At 47.7% G+C, this 22520-nt stretch overlaps 1 protein-coding gene across 4 annotated transcripts in view; it reads left to right on the top strand.

The window, feature by feature from the left end:
* The window catches only part of TPX2 (TPX2 microtubule nucleation factor), a 46102-nt gene that overhangs the window by 18778 nt on the left and 4804 nt on the right, over positions 1-22520 (top strand). For 3 of the 4 annotated variants that reach the window (XM_020807861.3, XM_020807862.3, XM_020807863.3), the window contains 14 exons: positions 2267-2386; positions 3251-3386; positions 4764-4892; positions 5892-5945; positions 6111-6197; positions 6883-7016; positions 7988-8142; positions 9862-10033; positions 11054-11192; positions 12546-12762; positions 13203-13307; positions 14742-14918; positions 15106-15252; positions 15814-15925. In XM_020807861.3, coding sequence (XP_020663520.3) covers positions 2267-2386; positions 3251-3386; positions 4764-4892; positions 5892-5945; positions 6111-6197; positions 6883-7016; positions 7988-8142; positions 9862-10033; positions 11054-11192; positions 12546-12762; positions 13203-13307; positions 14742-14918; positions 15106-15252; positions 15814-15925 — 1884 coding nt within the window. The remainder of the gene's footprint in view (positions 1-2266; positions 2387-3250; positions 3387-4763; positions 4893-5891; positions 5946-6110; positions 6198-6882; positions 7017-7987; positions 8143-9861; positions 10034-11053; positions 11193-12545; positions 12763-13202; positions 13308-14741; positions 14919-15105; positions 15253-15813; positions 15926-22520) is intronic. The other variant, XM_020807864.3, reaches the window with a different exon arrangement.

Below are 22520 nucleotides of genomic sequence, written 5' to 3'. Positions count from 1 at the left end.
AACCTATATGCAAGAAAGAGAGAGAGAGAAAGAAAGAAAGAAAGAAAATGTGCTGCTTATATACCACCACATAGCACTTAAAGCACTTGCTGGGTGGTTTGCAATTTAATTATCCAGACTACACATTGCACCTCCCCTCCCCATCCACCCCCAGCAAACTGGGTACTCCTTTTACTGACCTCGGAAGGCTGGAATGCCTCTGGTTACTCAGTCTGCCACAGATTATTGAGACCCTGTTCTACATTGCTCAAGGGTAGCGTCACAATGCTGACAAAAGCAGCAGCTCTCGGTCTGATAGCTTTGAGGTACTGCAGAATCGCAGGCCAAATACCTATTTAGAAAACATCCAAAGGCTTGTTTCTGTTTTGCAGAGGTATACGAAAAGTAAGAGGAGCTGTTCTGTACATGTAATACCTCATGACAGAACATATATATGTTCATATAAATATCCGGTAACACTCCGTATTTAAGATATCTGCCATCTCTTTGCTATTTTTATATTATTTTATTATGAGGTGGTTGTTACCTGATCTCGGCAACCTGAACACATTAGATAAACAAGAAATAAATATTTTAAGTTTTTAAAAGTTGAGATCCACTTTATAAAGGGCTGGCCGTGAAAGCTCATGATAAGATTTATCTTTATGTGAATGGGAACATCCTGAAATTAGCACAGGAAGCTACCAATGCAGTCAGAGAGGAAGAGGAAGGCTCATTGTTACTCCAGAATCAGTTGCCCCTCATCCTAAACCATTGCTATCTTTTCAGGCGTATTGTAGGGAGATGTTTATAGTGTTTTTGTAAAAATATGCAGGGCGACTCAATTGAGAGTCTTCCTGGCTCATTTTGTAGCTTAACCGGAATTTTGCATACAGACTTTTGCGGTTCCATGTAGGTGATTCAGACATTTCATTATGGTGGACCTAGAATGAACCCATCTTACAGGTACCTTGGATGGCCAGAAGGACGAACAGGTGGGTCCTTGATCAGATCAAACGTGAACTATCCCTGGAAGCAAAAATTCTAAGGCTGTCCTATGTTGGGCACATCAAAAGAAGGCAGGATTCTTTGGAAAAGACCCTAAGGCTTGGAAAGGTGGAAGGCAGCAGGAAAAGAGGAAGACCCCATACGAGATGGACTGAATCCCTCAAAGAAGCCCTGGGCTCGACTTTACGAGCGCTGAGCAGGGCAGCTGAGTACAGGACCAATTGGAGAGCACTCCTTCATAGAGTCCCCGTGGGTTGGAGGCACTTTGACGGCATGGAACAACACAACAAGAATGGCCGACTTTCCTAGCCTGCAGTATATTCTGACAGCCAGTGCAAGTTCTGACGGGGGATACCCTGACCTGTTTCTATTGAAGGTGGCCATGGTTATAGAAGGGACGTGGTGGCGCTGTGGGCTAAACCACAGAAGCCTGTGCTGCAGGGTCAGAAGACCAAGCAGTTGTAAGATCGGATCCACGTGACAGAGTGAGCTCCCGTCGCTTGTCCCAGCTCCCGCCAACCTAGCGGTTTGAAAGCATGCAAATGCGAGTAGATAAATAGGGACCACTTTGGTGGGAAGGTAACAGCGTTCCGTGTCTAAGTCGCACTGGCTATGTGACCATGGAAGATTGTCTTCGGACAAAAACGCTGGCTCTATGGCTTGGAAACGGGGATGAGCACCGCCCCCTAGAGTCGAACACGACTGGACAAAAATTGTCAAGGGGAACCTTTACCTTTTTTACCTTTTATGGTTATCTGATCTATCCTTACAGTTTGTCAGCTTTGAGAGCTGCCACAAAGAAAGGCAGGAACTCAGAGCTATCTCTGACATCAACCCCTCCCCCCCGGGGGGGGGAATTTGAGAAGTCCCAGTCATAGGGCAGGAGAGTGAAGGAAAGCCGACGTTAACCCAACTAGTCCAAAGCAGGGCTGGGAAGTGTGACTGCTGTGGAACCGGGTCCTTGTTCTCTCTTCCTTCCTTCCTCCCTCCCCTCCATCCTCACCAGATTTTTTTCTCTCCATTCTTCCTTTCAGTTTTAGCTATCCAGGAATGGAAGCTTGGCTAGAATACAAGGGTGGTTTCTTGGAGTAGGTCTCAGAGGTCTGCTCATCTGCTTCCCCCCTTTGCTTTTACTGACCTCTCAATTCCCCCACAGTGAAGAAGGAATGGAGACTCTGAGTATAATGTTCTAGTCATCTTCCCGTCCCTCTCTCAGACCAGGAAACAATGGGCCCACAAGGCTGGTCAGTGCATTGGACTGATGAGGTTGTATTTTCAGATGCCAGAAGAGGCACTTTGGCTACCCCAAGAGAGGACTCCGCCAAGGGCATCTTTCAGTGTGCATCAACATCGAGGGCGAAGCTCCCACATGCCGTGGTCTCACCCATGGTGAAATCTAGTAAGTGATGTTGCTCAAAGGAACAGCATGTTGTAATATGGTGGTGGTCGCAGGAACATCCAGCAAGCCCTGTTCCTCTGGCCCTTGGCTTTCTCAAACCCCGAGAAATCCTTAAGTCCAGCTCAAGAGCTCCTACCCTGTTTTGTTCTGTTTTCCCCTTCCTTGGTTCATAGCAAGACATGGCTGGCTCTAAAAACGACCACCCAAGCCGTTTAGAGAGTTTCCTTTGGAATCCTTAAATGTTTACCCTTTTGAGTAATTTGTAGTCATCCTGGAAATGTGGCTACCTGCTTACTTGCCCCATTACCAAATTGCATCTGAATGAATAATGTAGCTGCTTTGCACCCCGTTTTCTGGGAGAGAGACGGGATATAAACCAGTAAACACTATTCACAGTGGGATGTCTTCAAAGATTAATTCCCAAGAGTGGGATTCGTTCATTGGATCTGTATCAACTATGGATATATTTGCACCAGAAATGGATCTTAGTGATTTATCTATCAAGTGCTATGCAAATTGTTCAGAGGCAGCTATTGACTGGTGTATTATTCTCTTATGAACTGCTGTACGAACCACTACCCATAACATCTCTCTTGGGCAACTCTCAGTACCTAGTGGTGACAAAAAAAAGAAACCACAGGCAGGCTTTCAGGTGCTCTTGAGAGACAGTTCCGTTGGCTTTGTTTTAGCTTTACTATCAAAATCCCTCTGATGATTTTTATTTCACCCCAATGGGCTAGGCTGGTTCCATTCAGTGGGAGGGAAGAGTCAAAAGCTGTGTGGATTGTTAAGACAGAGAAAAGAGGCTGGAGTGTTCACACTGGGAAACATCTTGTTTATGTCCTTTCTGCCCTTTATCTTCAGGTGACAATCACAGTGAAACTAAGGCAATGGAAGTATCAGACAGGGTGCCACCAAACGTGGTGGCTTCTTTGGCAGATTTCTATGGCACATCAGATGAGGCAGTGTCAACTGCAGCTCCTGCAGTAGCCCCGGGAAGGTAAGAAGGCTGGTCACCCTCTGCTTGAAACTTTGTGTTGAGGCAGCTTGCAGCTTTTTGTTCTTTAGTCGTGTCCGACCCTTGGTGACCCCATGGGCCAGAAGTCTTCTACTCCCTCCCGGAGTTGGGTCAAACTTGCAACTTTAGACCCAATCTAATGCTGCCTAGCAGTATAATGCTCCTCTCCTCCAAGGGGAGATGCGCTTCTCTTGGTTTTCTTACAAACTGGCTATTGAACGTTGATTTATTTGATTTATACCCCGCCTGTCTGGACCACCGGACCACTCTAGGCGGCTGATCCAGGTTGCACATGGATCTCACTTGAAATGACGCAGCTCACGTGAGTTGCAGCATTCAGTTGCACAGCCCTTTCCTGCCCATGAGTGCTTGTTCTCAGGCTCGGTAATTGGCACTTACAAGAACTAGAAACTCACCATCCCTCTTTCTAAGAGCTTGATGGCCTGCTTAATCTAGAACGTTAATCCCAGAATTGTTGCGATCAAGCAGCGCACCTCATCTTAGTCCCCAGCAGGCGTGATCTGGCATCACGCAGTGAGCTAGCGGCCATACTAGCTCAGCAATTTTTGTGAGAAAAGCTATTGAAATCACAAAATGAGACGGTTAGGCTTCTAGTCCTCATGAATGGATGCTGCTATACTGATCATCCATGAGAGCCTGGACAACGCTTTCAGTTCAAAATAACAAAAGGGTTTGGTTTGGGAGGATATTTTCCAGGATCCAGTTTATCATTGGAGGATTATGGAGGATACCAGCTGGGGGTATTTTTGTTCATGCGTTTGTTTTGTTTTACTTCATCAGAAAAAATAAACACACACACACCCCATACAAACATCTAGCTGAGGAGAAGCACAATTCCATGAGATGCTTCTTATGAAAAGATACCTTGATTTCCCAGTACTCTATAGTATGTAGGATTTCAAAGCCGAAGGAATAAACGTGAAGTGCTACAAGGCAGGGTAATTAACTATTTCTCGCGCATTGTTGCCAGTGGCCTTTCTGTCCCTGTCCAGATGTCTTCTCCTACTCCAGTGATTGACCGTCGTGATAAAATGATCAAATCTGTGCTGATCAGATCAAATGTTCATCTCTTCTGGCAGACACTATGCCCGTTACCCTCTGAGAGGCTTCTCTTCCATTCCCTTGCTGGCAGCTTAAGTGCTACCATGTGCCTAAGCTTTCAAAGCCGTATACCTTGTCCTGGAGTTAAAACACTGCGACCATCCCAAGCTGGTGGTGTCCCTATTAGCCGGAAGGAGCTTGCGTATATTTGCATGTATTAATCAGCTTTGAAACCATGCCTTTGATGGTTCCATCCAGTACCTTGAGTGCAAACTCACCCTTTCGTCTTCTCATTAGGGTGGCCAGAAAGCTGTCGGCTCGGCGGAAGAGTGCCCAGCGCAGACTCATGGCGAAAAGCCAGGCAGAGAGAAGTGCCGCGGCCTTGGCCAGCAAGCAAGAGCCACCTCCTCCAAAGAAGCAGAAATTGTAGGTCTGGTGCCTTGTTGGTGGGAGAGGGACAGAGAGTGGGTTCAGTGTCACCTTTGAATCCACGGTCGGCCGTCCTGTCCCTGCCTTGCTCGGATTCGCTGCGAGTGCAACCGCTAGGATGATGAAGGATATTGGGTTGTGCTGATGGACAGACAGCACAGCTTCATCTGAAAGTTCCCTCTTATCTTACCTTAGTGAATGCTCGGAACTGAAGGTCTGAGTAACTGTAATCCTTAAGAGTGAGAAAATGGAATTACACGTGGGTGGAAAATACCTGACTTACTGCAGTTAACCATTACCAAATAAGTCTTCTAGTTATTTAGGGCAGGGGTTCCGCACTTTAGATGCAGGAAGGTTCTGACACATCTGACCTGCTGAATTCTGCCTACGGAGCACAATGCGGGGTTACCCTGGACAAGTACAGTGCTGGGCAGGCAGCATGTGTGTCGGCCCTCTTTAAAATTTCTGGCCTGCCTACTTATGTGTAGGAGACAGAAGGGTCTAGGAATGAATGCACTGGGATAGATAGAAAAGGGACAAGTTGGGACGAAAAGTCTTTCTTTCTCGTCTGCTGGTGGTCTCTTCTCCACCTTTGTCTCTTCCTTGCTTTTACTGTCTCTCATGACGCCATTCCTTGAAGGACTTAAAAGCAGACCGCCCTGTAAACTCCCGGAGAACTGCGTTGGAAGCGGTCCTCCTCATGTAGCCCTCTTCGTCTCATTTACAGGGAAGGCCTTCCTCTCTGTAGGATGTGCTCCCCAAAGGCCTTTCCTTTTCTGAAGAGGGGCAAAGCTCTTTGGGAATGAAGGGGTCGTTCCTCACCCCCACCCCAAATCATCATTATAATTATTGCTATCCGTATTGCCAGAGCACTCTCGGGGCAGTTTAGAACATAATTATGCAGGCAAGACACAATAATAATAACAACAACATGCTCAAGATAAGCTTAGGAAGAAATCAGGAGCTCTGAGCAGTCTTGTGCTGTTCCCTCTCCAGCTCTCTCAGGCCTTCCAAGAGCTCTAAACCCTGTGTGCCTGCCCAAGTGTTGAGGTAAGGCTGATGTTTTTAGACGACTGTTCAGCACCGGTGATTGGGACCCTCTGCACAGTGGTGACAGCGAGGAAGCACGTTGCATTGGAGACGGAAGCATGAGTAATTTCAGGACTGCAGGCCTCATCCTTACCCACTTTCTTTCTTTTTCTCTTTCTCCTTAAGGTCTAATCATCGGGAGAAGCTGGGGGAAATTGTCTTGAACAGAATCACCTCGCCGGTGAAGGCCAGAGTCACACCGTCAGCAGCAAAGTAGGTGGCTTGGTAGGAATCCCCTTCTGTACTGCCACTGGCACCCATGTTCATCACCCTGTGGGAGGCGCTGTGTGGTGGCGGCGGCTTGGGATTGCCCAGCTGAACATCTGTACCACTGGACCGAATGGCAATTCTGTACGAGCACCTTTTTCTTTTCTCATAGCTCCTCTGGTTTTCTCTAGCTGAAAGCTGACAATTTGGCTAGCGTGGGTCATCGTAAATTCCCAAAGCGATGGCATTCTGCAGGTGGCCATCGGGTTATAGTCTTGTGCGGCTCCTAACTGGCAAAATCCTGAGAGTTCAGGAGTATGCCACTAGTTCCATTTCATGGGCCAGAGTCGACAGAGATCTGCCTCCTGGTGCTTGGCCGACTTCAAAGTGTGGCTGGCTCAGGATAGATTTTGGGAACTCCAGCCAGTAGTCATCACACCAGCGATGGACAAAGTGCTCACGTGGGAGACACCCCGCCAAACACTGCAGGGTGTCCAGCACAAACACAAGAAGCTTGTGTGATCTTTGTTGTCTGTCTACTTGTCCTTACCTGGGCAATGGCCTGCCTCTCTCACATGAGGCCTTATGTTAACCTGTGGGCGTCTTGTTCCATCCACCATGACTGCCAAACGTATCGAATTCGTTATGCCTGTTCAAGTTCGCCGCCTAAAAAGCATGGGGCTCTTTTCAGAAGGAAGACTCCATCTATGAAAGGCAAGTCAACGGAGGACTTGGAGCTTGAGAAAATGCAGCAGCTGCAGCAAGAGGTAGCTGAGCTACGCCGGAAGAATGAGGAATCCCTAAAAGCAGCTATTGCTGGGCCAGGTAAACTTCCCTTAAGGGGGCATAAATGCTAGAAAGGTGCCTTGCAGAGGTTGGCAACGGCAGCATTGCAGTAATATGTGATGTGTTGGTTAAATGCTGCCTCACCCCACCACGGTGCCCTTTACTTACAATATCTCTGCATATGGTCCCCTTCATGGTAACCACAGCAACCCTGGAAATGTCCAAAAAATTGGGGGGGGGGGAATTGAAGCACAACGTGGCCAGCAAGAAATGATCTAATTTTGATGGGCGGGGAGAGCCTTTGGTTTGGGAGCCCCTGAGATTCTCTTCCCCCCCCCCATGCAAAAACTGCTGCTCCTGGATGCTGTTAGGAATAAAAAAATGCATTTTAGGCTCCCTGAAAACATTTCCTCCTCTTCTGGGGGAAGAAGCTGTTTTGCAATCCTCGAGTTCCTCCCCTGGATGGCTGGTCTTCTCATCCTAGCATATTTCTAGGACTCCCTCCCTGCCTTAGAGGCACGGTTCAACCTCAGCATCTGGATGCCAGCAGGAGGGGACTTGGAGAAGGCCTCCCAATCCACAGCCTTCATTGGCCTTTCTCCTCCTCAGTGAAAACCTGCTTCAGCCCCTTGATGATTTCAGTTGCCTTCCTCCAGCTCTGAAGAGGGTCTTGCATGAGCTGCGGAGCAACTCTGTGCCCGAGAGCAGCACAGAAACACGGCTGAGCTGCGACTCTGCAATCTGCCCTGCCTGTGGGATGAATTCCTCATTGATTCCATGGGTGTGAATTGGTCTTCATGGTCCCGAGAGCAAGTCCCAGTGCATTGACCGGCCACTTCTGTTTGGACTGGACAGGAAAGGCTTCTTTTTGAACTTGTTCATGCTGCCTTTCAGTCTTACTGTGAACTCGTTTGCCCCCTTTGAAGCTTGGAACACTTCCTGTGTTTGCTTCTGCTTCCAATTAAATCTCAGGAACACCCCCCCTTCCCCCCCTTTTTTTGCCCCCTTAGGTCAACCTGTGAAGACCGCAACTCATATAACCAAGCCAATAGACCTCCACTTCTACACGGATGAGAGGATTAAACAGCATGGGGAAAGCCATCCTGGCACAGAGTACAAGGAGGTGGACTTCACGGCTGCCCTGAGGAGACACCCACCCTCTCCCGTGAGTGACAGAGAGAGAGGAGGCCTGGCTGCCAGACCTTCCACTGTTGCGTTTCTTGGCGGGCGGGGCTGAAAGGTTCTGCAAGCAGAGGGAAATTGTGTTACGAAAAACCTGGAAGATGCAGGTAAGGACAAGAGCCTCAAGGTGGATGTCCGGATGTGGTATCAGTTTACGTTGTGCTAGAAAATCAAGAGGAGCCCTAAACCTGAATCAGAAGAAAGACCCTCTCTTGCCGTCTATCCTGCACCCCCTGTAGCCAACCGAGTGCCCCAGTGGGGAAGCCCACAGACAAGATCTGAGCACAGGAGTACTCCACTCTGTGTCTTCCCCAATAAACAGGATTCAGAGGTACCCTAGCTTTGTTCAGGCACCTAACAGAGCGATCAAAACTAGTTCCCTTTGATCGCTTTGCCCTCCATGCTCTTTGTTAGATCTACCAAGGGCCTCCCATGGACGCAGCGTCCTGAACAAGCTTCGAACAGTCTTCCCAAAGCATCCTTTGGAAGAAGTCGGCTTGTTCCCCTTTCTTCACCGTCTTTATCTTCTCGTATCTGGCCAACTGACCAAATGGGTTTCAGGTCACTGCTGGATGGCAGCGTTTAGACCAATAGATAGAAACCTCTATGTGTTTTTTTTAATGCCTTCAGGAGATCAGCCAAGGACTTGAGTCAAGCTATGAGGAGCTGCCAAAATACTACAGGGAGTCACCAGTCCTTGAACATTATTAGCCTTGAATTGTGGCACTCCTATGGTACCTCTGGTTTAGCCACAGTTTACAGAGTGTCTCTTGGCCCACTGCCTGCTGGTTAAACCGAGCCGTCAACATGGCCCGCTCCGCTGGCCCAGCCTTCCTTCTCTGTTCCCATGCCATTTGAGCAAATGGATCAGTTGAAGGGGAGGGAATCCAGGGAGCCATGACAGCTAACAGCATGTCTATTCATTCTTTTAGCCTTGACCTGGTTCCAAAGAGAGTCAATGCCAGTCTATCTATTTCCTTCTTCTGCCTTTGTTGATTTAGCTATGATGGTAGGTTGATTTAAATGCCAATCTCCCCTGCATAACCCTTACATAGCAGACTGTTACACAATGATTCGGAGAGCATGGTAGTAAAGATTCTTGTGACATCTTAAAAGACAAATTTATTATGGTGTATGCTTTCACAGTCACTTGCGTGCGTAGTCAGTTTGTTGTCTTTTACGTTGTTACAAGACTTTTTTTGTACAGTGGTGCCTCGCTTAGCAATGTTAATCCGTGCAGCAAAAATCGCTGCTAAGCGATTTCGTCACTAAGCGATTTTAAAAAGTCCAAAACTCACCTTAAGCGAAAATCCTCCATTGCGGCGGCCATTTTCGGTGCCTCTAAAGCAAGGCAAAACAGCGGGCGGCCATTTTGGAACTGCCGATTAACTGTGCGAAAATGGGGGCTTTGCAATGATTGCGGGGAAGCGATCATCGCAAAGCCCCGCCGATCAGCTGGCTGAAAATGGGGGCTTTGCGAGGATTGCTTCCCCGCGATCATAGCAAAGCAAATTTTCCCCATAGGGGCCATCGCAAATCGATCACTTTTGCGATCGCAAAAACAGCGTCGCAAAGCGATTTCTTCGCTATGCGGAGCAATCGGGGCCTCGGTTGCATGAGAGCAGCACTTTTGTTAGCAGAACAGCCTGCTCTTAACCCACTCTCTCTTAATCCATCAACAACTCTCTGTGTCTCTTTACAGGCCCGAGTGGCAAAAGGGCCGACCATCCCGAAGCCTTTCAACCTCTCCCAGGGCAACAAAAGGAAGCTGGACGAAGCGGCTTCTGAGTACATATCGCTGGCTCAGCAGGTGGAGAACTTCCAGAAGCGTACTCCCCCACGCTACCACTTGAGGAGCAGGAAGGAAGATGAAGGTAAAGAGGCCAATGGGTTCACTAGAGCAAGATCACAGGAATCTTGCACTCTGGGTATTGTTGTCTGTCAAGGTTTGTTCACATATCTCCCTCCAGCCCAGATTAGACCGAGGGGTGCTGACCTAATAGTGTGACTCTTTCTCATGAAAGATGCCCTGTTTTTTCATAGGACCTTAACATATTTTTTTTCATATTGCATATTCAAAATTGAATATTTATGCTGATATTATAAAGTGCAATGGCATAACTCAGTGACAAATTAATCAACGAGTCCTCAATTGAATTCCTAATTGCATGCCAAGTCATACGGTTAGCGTACAAGTAGGAATTCAGTCAGCACCTCATTTGTTAGTGGCTCTTTGTTAGTTCAAGTTAATGTTGTTGCACTTAAAATGCTGGCATAAGTATTAAGTTGGCTTCTGACCATTATTTCATAATGTAAAATATAATTTATAATTCCTGTTCTATAATGAGATCTTCAAGCTGCACCACATTGTAAGCTAAAACTATTGTCACACAGGGCTTTTTATAAAATAAAAAATATTTAAAAACAAAATCAAGTTTTAATTTTAGAATCTTCTTTTTATTTTCAAAGGCATTGATTTTAATGTTTGGGGAACATGATACCCAGACTAATTACCTATAGAGAAATTTCCTTGTTTTTTAAATAAAACTATTCACTATAAATCCAGTTGCTTATATTGGAGAAAATCATATTAATTTGCATAAATAAGAATCATGTCCTTCCATGTACCCTATACTTTTTAGACAGGACAGAGTTATTGCACAAACTTCAAAGTTCCTGGTAAATGGACAGAAATGATGGCTAGTGAGGAAGACTATCTTAGGGTTGCCCTCTTACTCAGCTGTGTGCTGTGCTCAGTACTTTTTAGCTGCTAGGATTTTTGCCTCCATAAGAGTTCACTAAGGGTACCTTCCCCCCCCCCTTTCCTTAAGATCAAGGGTCGTGCACTCTGGTGTGAGTTACTGACCTTCACGATCTCCGGTCTCTTTTTGTAGGTCTTGCTCAGAACAGACCATTGAAGGCCAGGTTGACCAACCCCAAAACTCCCCGGCTTGAAACCAAGAGCCGCTCCAGGCCAGTAACTTGCAAGAGTACGGCTGAGCTGGAAGCCGAGGAAATTGCCAAACTGCAACAGTAAGTCTTGCAAGAAAGGCCAGGTAGGCAGAGCTACAGTCGAGGTTGGACAGACTCCGGATCCCATGGCAGTGGGATGAGTGTGTGTTTGTGGGTATTTATGGGCATGGTCCCTTCAATGTTGTGCTTCTGTTCCAAGTGTGAAATTTTCAAGATGAGGAAGAACAGGATAGTGGAGAAAGAACCTCAAGGGAGGATATTCACAAAACTGCTAATTCTAAACAATTTTGCCATTGAGAATTTGTTAGCGTCTGCAAGAGGTTTCTAATACGAGAGCAAGACAAGCAGTATGGTGTTTTGTTCCTGAGGGTTCTGAAATGTCCGGGAAACCCCTGTCTTCTCCTTTGTGAAACAAGGCACATACGCACACACAACAAACACAAAAGGAGTGGCGGGTTAATCAAAAACACGTAAACCATCCATCTGCTGCTTGTTGTTTTTAAAAATCCCTGCCACAAGGCCAGCAGGTCCCGGAGTTGTGGACAGTTTTTGCAGTTTGCTGACAAGCCTTCTCACAGATGAGGCAACCGGCCTCAAGAGCCCTAGAAAAAGATTTCCTTGCGCAACTCCTTGTCCTTTCATACCGTAAGGAGACAAACGCGAGACTAGGTCCTCAGAGGACATGTTTAAAAAACGCTTTTCTTCCTGCAGACCAGAACCCCTCCACCCCCACATTATTGTTGCAGACTTAGGAATGAATGGGAGGATGGCGGTCCCTGGGAAGCCGACTTGCCCATTTTCCATCAAGTAGAAAGCCAAAGCTGGGCTCCGTCTGGAAGTCCCTTTCTTTTATCTAGTTGATGGGAAAACGGAAAGGGTCCCAATCCATGGGAAACAGATTTGGGTATATGCTTACGAAAGAGAGGGTGGTGTTGCCTAGACGTTAAGGGTTTTCTGGGTAACAGGGCCAGAAAGCCCTGGGAGAGCTGCTGTGAGCCAAGGATCCCCACATTGTGCTAGATGGCTCAGTAGTCTGGCTCAAAAGAAGACCGCGTGGAATGCTTACATCCGTGGGGGATGATAAAGCTGGTTGCTCTCTCTTCTGAACTGGAGGAATGGATAGCTGCTCTCTGCTCTTGCCCGCTAAACAGGTGGCACCTTCAGTGTTGCATCACTACTTCCGCACAGGATGCCATATTCTATCTAGGCTTATGTGGAATTGCAGTGTGTGTTGTAGCACTGGCTCAGTGCTCTGTGTTACGGCTCAGCGTACAAGGGCTGAGACCTTTTTGACTGAGAACGCTTTGTGAAGTAACTACAAGTGGGAGTCATTGGATTAAGAGTCTGAGAGCCGTAGAGAAACCATACCAGCTTTGCGTTAGCAACCCATGCTCTGCTCCCATCCTTCGACAGGTACAAGTTCAAAGCTCAAGAGCTCAACCCACGGATCTTGGAGGGTGCGCCCATCCTTCCCAAGAAGCCTCATGCGAAAGAGCTCACTAAGCCCATTGGCTTCAACTTGGAAATAGAGAAGCGCATTCAAGAGCGCGAGAACAAGAAGCCGCTGGAGGAGGAGCACTTTGAGTTCCGTTCGAGGCCGTGTCCAACCAAAATCCTGGAGGATGTTGTGGTAATCCTTGCACATATGTCTGATGATTTTGTAAAAGTTCGGGCCAAATGCTCCTGCCAAATGACCTGCGACTGCAGTGCCCCATCAGATCTCTGTATTTCTTTTAATATTTTTAAACTGGATAATTGAATCGGTGGATACTGATCCTGTTGATAAGGGGGTCCTACCGTATGACCACACAGCAAAGAAGGATCTTTTGGAAATGTAAACAATTTTAAAAATGTTTCTGTAATGTCAACAGAGGTTTCTTTAGGTTCAGATAGAGTGGGGGAGGAAGAGGAAATGTTGGTCAAGGGACAGTTCTGGAGACCAAGCCCTTCTGATCTCCAGCAGAGAAGTTTTCATTTGTTTTCTAATAGAAGTGCACATTTCTGGTCTTCTCAAAAAGCCCCTGTCTCTGGAAAGCCTGGTCACCAGCATCTTCCTTTGCCCCCCTGCAGGGCGTTCCAGAGAAAAAGCTGCTTCCTATCACCGTTCCAAAGTCCCCAGCCTTCGCCCTGAAGAACAGAGCCCACGCCCTGGTGAGAGAAGAGGAAAAAGAGAAGGTGATTGATGGCTTCTTCTTAATCTCTGGGGTGGTGTGACAGCTGGCTTCCGTGATGCTGGGTAACCAGTAAGGGCCAACCAATCTGTGGTGGCGCAAGAGTGATGCCAAATGAACCCTTGTGACCAAGAAACGTTGCAAGCCAGGGTGCATCACACATACAGGCCAGCATTCACAGAGAGACCTGTTTTGGAACTTCCTGCAGGGCTGTTCGGCCTGGCCTGCAACAGTGGCTACACTTAGTTGGATACCTCTTGAGAGATTTAGACACCACAAATTGTTTCTTTGGCTGAAGATACTCTATAAAGTCTGGGGTGTTGGTTTGTAATTGGCTCTTGACACATCCAGCCCTAGTTCAGTCCCTGTTGCCTGATCCACAGGAGAGAAATTCTCTTCTATGGCCCACCATCAAGTGTATGCCTTAAGATGAAGTCTGCCAACCCACTCTTCTGTCTAGGAAGAGACTGGTTGCTACTCGGGGGGGGGGGATTAGTTAACCTTGTTGCTTTCTTGCTTGAGAACAGTAAGTGGTTCACTTTTCCTTCAAAGAAGCTGGAAAGATCCCACAGCTACAGTTAGATCAGATCAGCCTGCTTGAAGGCTTTAATTGGCACTATTATAACACTTTAAGCAAGCTCCTCCCACTGCCTTTCTGAAAGAAATCAAAACTGTAAGGTGTCAAACGCCAGCTTGGTCACAGCTGGCAGCCTTCCGCCGGTGCTGTTGCCTTGATTCCAGATCTCCATGGTCACTTCTTTTAGGAGAACAGTCCTCTCTGCCATGTCTGGCGAAGGTAGGCACCTATCTACCTGCCATCCTGAGCCTTTTCATAGACAGACTTTACCCATATATGTGATGCACAGAGACCATGATTAAGAAGAGGAGGTTGCTTACCAGTAATGTTTATACTTTGAGCGGTCATCTGTGCATTCATATGACCTGCCATTGTGCACAGAGAGAGAATGAGAGAGAGAGAAAGATTTAATTGGGGCATGGCCTGTTAATGCATGTGCTGTAAACAGAATAGGAAAGGCTGTCATCTAAGCTCTTACCTAGAAGCTTCCAACCGGCGCTTCTATGTACCTCAGACTCATATGCGTGAATGCACACAGATGATGACTTTAAAAAGAGCAGGTAAGCAACTGGTTTTTCTTCCATTTTGCACAGTGAGGTTCTGTCCTGCCCACAAGCTCTCGTTGGCTGCAGATATCCCGGTGGCAGTGTCATTTTCCAGAGTCCCTATCTGAACCCGTGCCCAGAATTCCTCGGTTTGTCACAGTTGCCTTCACAATGTTCACCCTTCTCTAAATCTCCTTAAAATAAAAGGTGGTTTTTTTTTCTGTAGGCAGGGGGAGGCGAGAGAAAGCTGCAGGTGAGGCTGTCTCCCGTGGTCTCCTCCGCTTTTCTTTCTCATGCCCAGCGTTGTCTCCTGCAGGAGGAAGAAGCGGCCCCTGTGATCAAAGCCAGGCCAATGCCACACTTCGGGGTCCCCTTTAAGCCTAAAGCTGCGGAGCCAAGGCAGGTGGAGTTATGCCCTTTTTCCTTTGACTCTCGGGACAAAGAGAGGCAGCTCCAGAAAGAGAAGAAAATCGAAGAACTTCAGAAAGAAGAGGTAGGTGAGGCAAAGGGAACATCATTGGAAGGCCACCTCTTTTGCCACTCCAAGGCCTCCCCTGTCCTCTGCAGCTCACTGTGGGAGATAGCTGAGCCCCCCTCGCTCAAGCCCCTTGCCCAGGAACGGGACGTTGGTGCCAGCTTCCCTGCTAAGCCCCGCCCCTGTCTCTTGGTTTTCTTGGAAGGTGCCCAAGTTCAAAGCCAACCCCTTGCCTCAGTTTGAGCACGTCAGCTTGCCAGAGAAGAAGGTGAAGAGTCCCACCAAGCCAGAGCCCTTCCAGCTGGCCATTGACACCCGAGGAGCTATGAAGCATGAAATGTGGCAGCACCAGGTAAGAAGATGACGGCGCTCTGGAGGAGGCTTGTTGCAGGAGCCAGCTCTAGGAGCCCGGAAAGGAATCCTGCTTTCCCCTTTCCTGGGTAGGGGATGTTTGTGGTCCAACACACAGGCCTGAAGCTTGGAGGGCTGATCATGCCACACTCCCCACTCGAACAAAGCTGTTCCCCTGCTGTGGGGGATCTGTCCTTTCCCCCTCGAAAGAGAAACACCGCCGTGGGTAGGGGCAGATGATCTGTGTGGAAAATATTGCCGTTTTAAGGCATGCTTTGGCGTTTGTATATGCATCGCTAGCCCTTGAGTTCTGGTGGAGCAGGAGTGCATTTGTATTGGGCTGGGCCGTGCAAAATCTCAACGGTGTCAATTTGCACTTGGGTCTGAAAGGGTGCCCTTTTAACTTAAACCCCCCAACATCCAATCGAGCGCTGAATTTCCTGTCATCCTGTTCTTGGCTGTTGAACGGTCGGCCATGGTTGCCCTAACGAACGAGGGTGCCTCTCTGTGGAGTGTGCTTGTATCCTAACCCATCCGGCTCTCCTCTCGATTTCCTGTGCAGCTCAAGGAAGAGATGAAGCGGCAGAAGGAAGCGACCTTGTTCAAGGCCCAGCCAAGCACTGTGCTGCATCAGGAGCCCTTTGTGCCAAAGAAAGACAGCAAACCTATCTCAGGTGGGGTTTCCTGCCCGCCCCGAGCCTGTGTGTGCCCTACAGTGCCCTGCTTTGGAATACCTCCTTGAACCCTCCTCATGACAGCCGGCATCTCGGCCCAGGGGTCTCTGTTGCTGGGAGAGCTGCCCTCGCCTGCTCTCGTGTCAGCTGCCTTTGATTGATGGAGTGCTAAGTTAGGGCAGGCGTAAGGAGCAGGCAGGGAAGAACAGCCGTCTTGGCAAAGGTTGCCAGCCTCCACCCACTCCCGCCCTTGGCTTCTTGAGGCCAAAGAGGCCTGGATTATGGTTGCTCTTTAAAACTTCCAAGCCTACTGGGATCTATCACACAGTTACTAAGCTGCCACCAACCATTCCCTATAATAAGTCACACAGACCAGGGATGGATTTTTAAACAATAAAAGAATAAGGTTTATTTTAAATACAAACAGGGTAAATAAAACAATCAGGTGAATAAAATAAAGTAACGTGGCTTATTCTCACACACACAAGCATACAGTTTGGTTCACCTAGAACCTTTAACTTAAAGCACAGACCCTGAACCCATCAGTTCTGGCTAACCAACAGACCCCTGAACCTTTCAGGCTGGTACTCTGACACACAGTAGTACCCTGTCAGACACCCAGACTCCCACAACAGCTTCTTCTTCCCCAGCTGCTGCTTCGTCCCAACCCAGTGTCTCACAGTCTGTCTCAGCATCTCCCTTCACCACACAGGCATCACATATTTATACAGTACAGCCCCTCCTCCTGATGTCCCGCCTTCCACTCCCCATAGGATGGAACTTTCCCTCCAAACCCATGACAGACAGGTAACATCAGTGCTGTTATGTAACACCTCCCCTCTTTATAAGTTGTTTTGTAGGGGGAAAGCTAAGGTGCTTTTCACCAAAAAACAACCTGTATAAAACACACAACACCAATTATACCTACCATATTATACTTACTTACATTCTAAGTTAAACATTTCAAATAGGCATTTAAACATTTACCATATACATTACATCAATTTACCTTTATTAATACAAACCAATTTAAAACCAGGTACATTTTAACTTTTTGTTTTCATTATATACATATAGTCCATGTTCTTTCGCCGTCTTCAGTCTTCAGGTCTTCTTGATAAGGCGTCAGCAACACAGTTCACTGACCCTCTGACCACCTTCACTTCAAAGTCATAGTCCTGTAAGTTCAAAGCCCACCTCATAAGTTTGCTATTGTGGGTTTTCATTGTCTTTAACCATTGCAATGGTGAATGGTCAGTACACAGAACAAAATGTCTTCCCCAGATGTAAGGCTTGGCCTTCTGGATCGCGTAGACTATGGCCAAACACTCCTTCTCCACGGTTGCCAAATGTCTCTCACCTTTTTGAAGTTTCCTACTCAGGTAGGACACTGGATGCTGGTCACCATTCTCATCCTCTTGGCACAGAACTGCTCCTACCCCGCTGTTAGACGCATCGGTGTAGATGATGAACTCCCGGTCGAAGTCTGGAGCACGCAGGACAGGATAGTTGATTAACGCCTCCTTCAACCTCTGGAACGCCGCCTCACAGTCGCTGGTCCACGGGATGCGGTCATCAGCCTTCTTCCTCGTCAGATCGGTCAGCGGAGCCGCAATCTCGCTAAACCTCGGGATGAACTTTCTGTAGTAGCCCACCAACCCAAGAAATGATTTGACTTTTTTCTTGGTGTTGGGTCTAGGCCAATCACGAACAGCTTCTATTTTGGCCTCCAGGGGTTTTATCATTCCTCCCCCTACCATGTGACCCAAGTATTTTATTTCTGGGCTACCCAGCTGACACTTGCTGGCCTTTACTGTTAGCCCTGCTGCACTTAACCTCTGCAGCACTAACTCCAGGTGTATCAGGTGATCTTCCCAGGTATTACTGAAGATCCCTATGTCGTCAATGTAGGCCACTGTAAAGTCACTGAGCCCTACCAAGGTCTGGTCCATCAGCCTTTGGAATGTGGCTGGTGCATTTCTGAGACCAAAGCTCAGGACTCGAAACTCATAGAGACCAAAAGGGCTGCAAAAGGCAGTTTTTTCTTGATCCCTGGGATCAATTCTTAATTGCCAATATCCCTTTACCAGGTCCAATGATGAGATGAACCGACAACCCCCTATGGTTTCAATCAGGTTGTCTAGCCTGGGCATTGGGTAGGCATCAGGAGTGGTTACACGGTTTAATTTCCTGTAGTCAACACAAAACCTAATGCTCCCATCAGGCTTGTCCACAAGGACTATCGGAGAGGACCAAGGGCTAGAAGAGGGGACGATTATGTTCTCCCTCAGCATTTCGTCCAACTCCTTCCGCACCTTGTCCCTATAGGGTCCCGTTACTCGGTATGGGGATACTGCCTGCGGGGGTGCATCCCCTGTGTGGATCCGATGCATCACTCCCTTCACTATCCCCGGCTTGTTGGAAAACACCTGTTGATATTTATTAAGCAGCATTTTTAGTTCTTGCTGCTGGTCTTGGGTGAGTGCAGGACTGATCTTTACCTCCTCTGGGTTGTATTTTACTTCCCCTCTACCCTCCCAGAAGGGTAATTCCGCTTCCTCACTCTCAGCTGCTTTTATCGCGAATAAAACCCTCTGTTCCCCTCTGTAGTAGGGTTTTAGGGCATTCACATGAACCACCCTCCTTGCTTGGTTCTCCTCCTGCTCTATTAGGTAGTTCAGGTCTGACATCTTGGAAATGACCCTATATGGTCCTGCCCATTTGAGCTGCAGTTTATTCTCTCTGCAGGGCCTAAGCCAAAGCACTTCCTCCCCTGGGTCAAAGTGCCTCTCTCTAGCTTTGTGGTCATACCATGTTTTCTGTCTGACCTTCTGAGCTTGCAGGTTTTCTGCTGCCAGCTCTAGATTTCTCCTTAGGTCATTCATCAAGGTGTCTATGTAAGTCACAACGTCTTGTGGGTCATCCTGGGTGATCTGCTCCCAATTTTGTTTGATCAAATCAAGGGGCCCTTTCACCCGTCTCCCAAATAGAAGTTCAAATGGACTAAACCCGGTACTGGCTTGTGGCACTGATCGATAAGCAAACAAAAGGGATTGCAGCTTCTGGTCCCAATTGTTTGGATTCTCTGCCAAGTAAGCCCTAATCATGCGCATTAGAGTCCCATTGAACTTCTCAGTTAACCCATTACTTTCAGGATGATAGGCAGTGGTTTCCTTGTGCTTAATTCCACAGATCTGCCATAAGCGTTTCATGAGCTTTGATGTGAACGATGCTCCCAAATCTGTGATTATCTCTGAGGCAAATCCCATCCTGGACATATACCCCACCAAAGCATCGGCCACTGTGTTAGTCTCAATGTTAGTCAAGGGTATGGCTTCAGGATACCTTGTGGCATGGTCCACAATTGTTAGGATGAACCTGTTCCCCCTCTTTGTGGCCTTGGGCAAAGGTCCCACTATATCCACCCCTATGCATTTGAACGGAGTGTCAATCACAGGCAAAGGGCACAACTTTGCTTTGGTCCTGTCGCGGTTATTCCCCTGCCTTTGACACACATCACATTGTTTACAGAACTCCCTGATCTGCTTCCCTATGTCAGGCCAGTAGAAATTCTGTGTGATTCTCTGCTGTGTCTTGTTCACTCCTAAGTGTGCAGCAAACATGTCAGAGTGACCCCTTTGTAAGATCATAGGGCGATACTTTTCAGGTACCACCAGCTGACTTCTGATCCCATCTCCCCCTTTTGAGATATTCCTCAGGGTTTCTCTATATAAAATCCCCTTTTTCTCCAGAAATCTCACTGGGGTTTCAGGTGTTAGCTGGGCGTCAGTCACCTGTTCAAAACACTTTTGGAGAGTGGCGTCTGCCTTTTGCTCCTGTCCAAATCTGCTGTCTGTGGTTAAGGTTTCCACCACAGCTTCTGAACTCCCCCCACCTGCTTCCGTCTCTGGCTCATCATTACCCCCCTGAACTGTCCCTGTGGTGGCTTGTGAGCGTGTAATCACTAGCACCCGTTTCACATGTTCAGCCAGGTCATTTCCCACGAGCACGGCTGCTGGCAGAGTCGATGAAATCGCTATCCGCCAATCTCCCCTCCAGCCTTGAAAGTTGACAGGTACCTCTGCTACTGGCAGAGAGATTATCTGCCCCTCAATCCCTGCCACCTTTATGCTCTCATTTGGGATTATAAACTCCCGAGGAATAATATCTGGATGGCACAGGGTTACCTGGGAACAAGTGTCCCGCAGCCCCCTATACTGATGGTCAAGTATTCCTACGTCCACCCCGGCTGTCTCAAACAACTGAGAATCTGTTTTTATCAGCAAGCAGCGCTTTACCTCCATAAGAGGACCATTTTCCTCAGCCTGATCAGCAGAGGTAGCTGTTCCAGACTGAGTAGTCATGGCAACAGGCTCCCTCTGTGACAATGAGCTTTGCTCCTTCTGGACACAGAACACAGCTTTTGGCTTGGTCCCACTAGCATTCTGAGGCACCATTCCTTTTAGCTGCTTTAATTTCTGACACTCTGAGATTAGATGACCCTTTCCCTGACAGAAATAACATTTTCTGGCGTATTTTGATTCTCTCTCATCTTGTTTTGGTTTTCCCTCCAAAATCTGAGGTCTTGGTTTCATGTCTGAGGGCTTCCCTTCACCATGGGCCCCTCCCCCTTGCTGGCTTTTCCCTGGTCCCTGAGAGTACTTGCTGTAGGTTTCTTTGGGTTTACCTACAGATTTCCCCTCACCCAAGGGCTTTCTTATTTGGGAAATAAAATCTGCGATCTCTGCGGCTGCTGCCACAGATTTCGGTTTCCTTTCCCTCACCTGGAATTTCAATTCCCCCTGCAGGACTGAATAGAACTGTTCCAGGGCTATCAAGTCTTTAAGCTGCTCATAGGTCTCTGTTCCCTCCTGCGATAGCCATTTCTCAAGCAGCCTCACCAATTGGGCCCCCACTTGGGTAAAAGTCTGTTCTGGTTTTTTTGTGAGGGACCTGAATCTTTGTCTCAGCTGCTCTGCATTTATCCCATGTCTTGCAAACACCAGTTTTTTAAACTCTGCAAAATCTTTCATCAGTTCCTCAGGCATCTCGGCATAAACCTCAGCCAGGCTACCACTGATTAAAGATCGCATGATGGTCATCTTCTCAGTTTCCCTCACTGAGAAGTCCACAAACGCTCTTTCCACTAAGGAAAAGAACACCTCAGGACAATCTCCCTTGTGGTACACAGGGAATTTCTTCAGGTCAGCCTTAGACAGTTGGCCTCCCTCAGAATCCCTATTATTATTATTGTTCTGGTTCATCATTTCCAGTTTTCTTAACTCATACGCCATCCTTTCTTTTTCCAGAGCAATTTTCTCTCTCTCCATTCTTTCTTCCCTCTCCATTCTCTCTCTCTCTCTCTCTAATTCAAATTGCCTTTGTTTCTCCCTTTCCTCTCTTCTTTCTCTCTCTAATCTTTCCTCCATTTCCCTCACCCTCAGTTCATGCTGTTGGGCTAGGAGTATTTTTCTGAGTTCTGGGTCCTGCTCTCCTGTGCTGTCACCTTGCACTGAGCCAAATTCATCCTCAGAACCTTGGTCAATCTGGGGGTCTTTCACATCACTCATTTCTGCCATCTGGCTTCGAGTCAAGGGCATAATCCCCCCTCAGAACAGGCTGCTTTAAAAAGTCAAGCCTCAAAATAAAACGACCACTTTTTTCCTTTTTGCCTCAGAACCAGCTCTCCCTAGAGATTGCTGCTGTTCTTCAGCACTAAACTTGCAACAGTATCGAGTCAGAGCCTACCCCCCTCTGCTGGGCCTCTCAGCTGGCAAGCTAGCTCGCTGTTGCTACGCAGTTTTTCCTCAGCTTTTTCCCGCCAAAACTAGGCTGCCTCAGAGCACCTTAATCTAAGTCTCCCCAGTTGGCACGTTCTTCTACTAGCGCACCTCCCCGTGAGGTACACCTAGAAGATTACCTACGCGCCTCAGACTGTCCCTGACTAGACCCCCCTTGCTCTGGGCACACCTGCCAAGGCTTTGCTGGACCGCTGGACAACTGGACCAGTCGTATCCCACACGCTGGACACCAATCAATGTGACAAACCCAGACCTACTGGGATCTATCACACAGTTACTAAGCTGCCACCAACCATTCCCTATAATAAGTCACACAGACCAGGGATGGATTTTTAAACAATAAAAGAATAAGGTTTATTTTAAATACAAACAGGGTAAATAAAACAATCAGGTGAATAAAATAAAGTAACGTGGCTTATTCTCACTCATACAAGCATACAGTTTGGTTCACCTAGAACCTTTAACTTAAAGCACAGACCCTGAACCCATCAGTTCTGGCTAACCAACAGACCCCTGAACCTTTCAGGCTGGTACTCTGACACACAGTAGTACCCTGTCAGACACCCAGACTCCCACAACAGCTTCTTCTTCCCCAGCTGCTGCTTCGTCCCAACCCAGTGTCTCACAGTCTGTCTCAGCATCTCCCTTCACCACACAGGCATCACATATTTATACAGTACAGCCCCTCCTCCTGATGTCCCGCCTTCCACTCCCCATAGGATGGAACTTTCCCTCCAAACCCATGACAGACAGGTAACATCAGTGCTGTTATGTAACACAGCCGTCTTGGCAAA

Source organism: Pogona vitticeps, chromosome 4 (genome assembly GCF_051106095.1).
Source record: "Pogona vitticeps strain Pit_001003342236 chromosome 4, PviZW2.1, whole genome shotgun sequence".
Taxonomy (NCBI): domain Eukaryota; kingdom Metazoa; phylum Chordata; class Lepidosauria; order Squamata; family Agamidae; genus Pogona; species Pogona vitticeps.
Note: the sequence above shows the minus strand (reverse complement) of the source record. Positions and strands in the feature narration are given on the sequence as shown.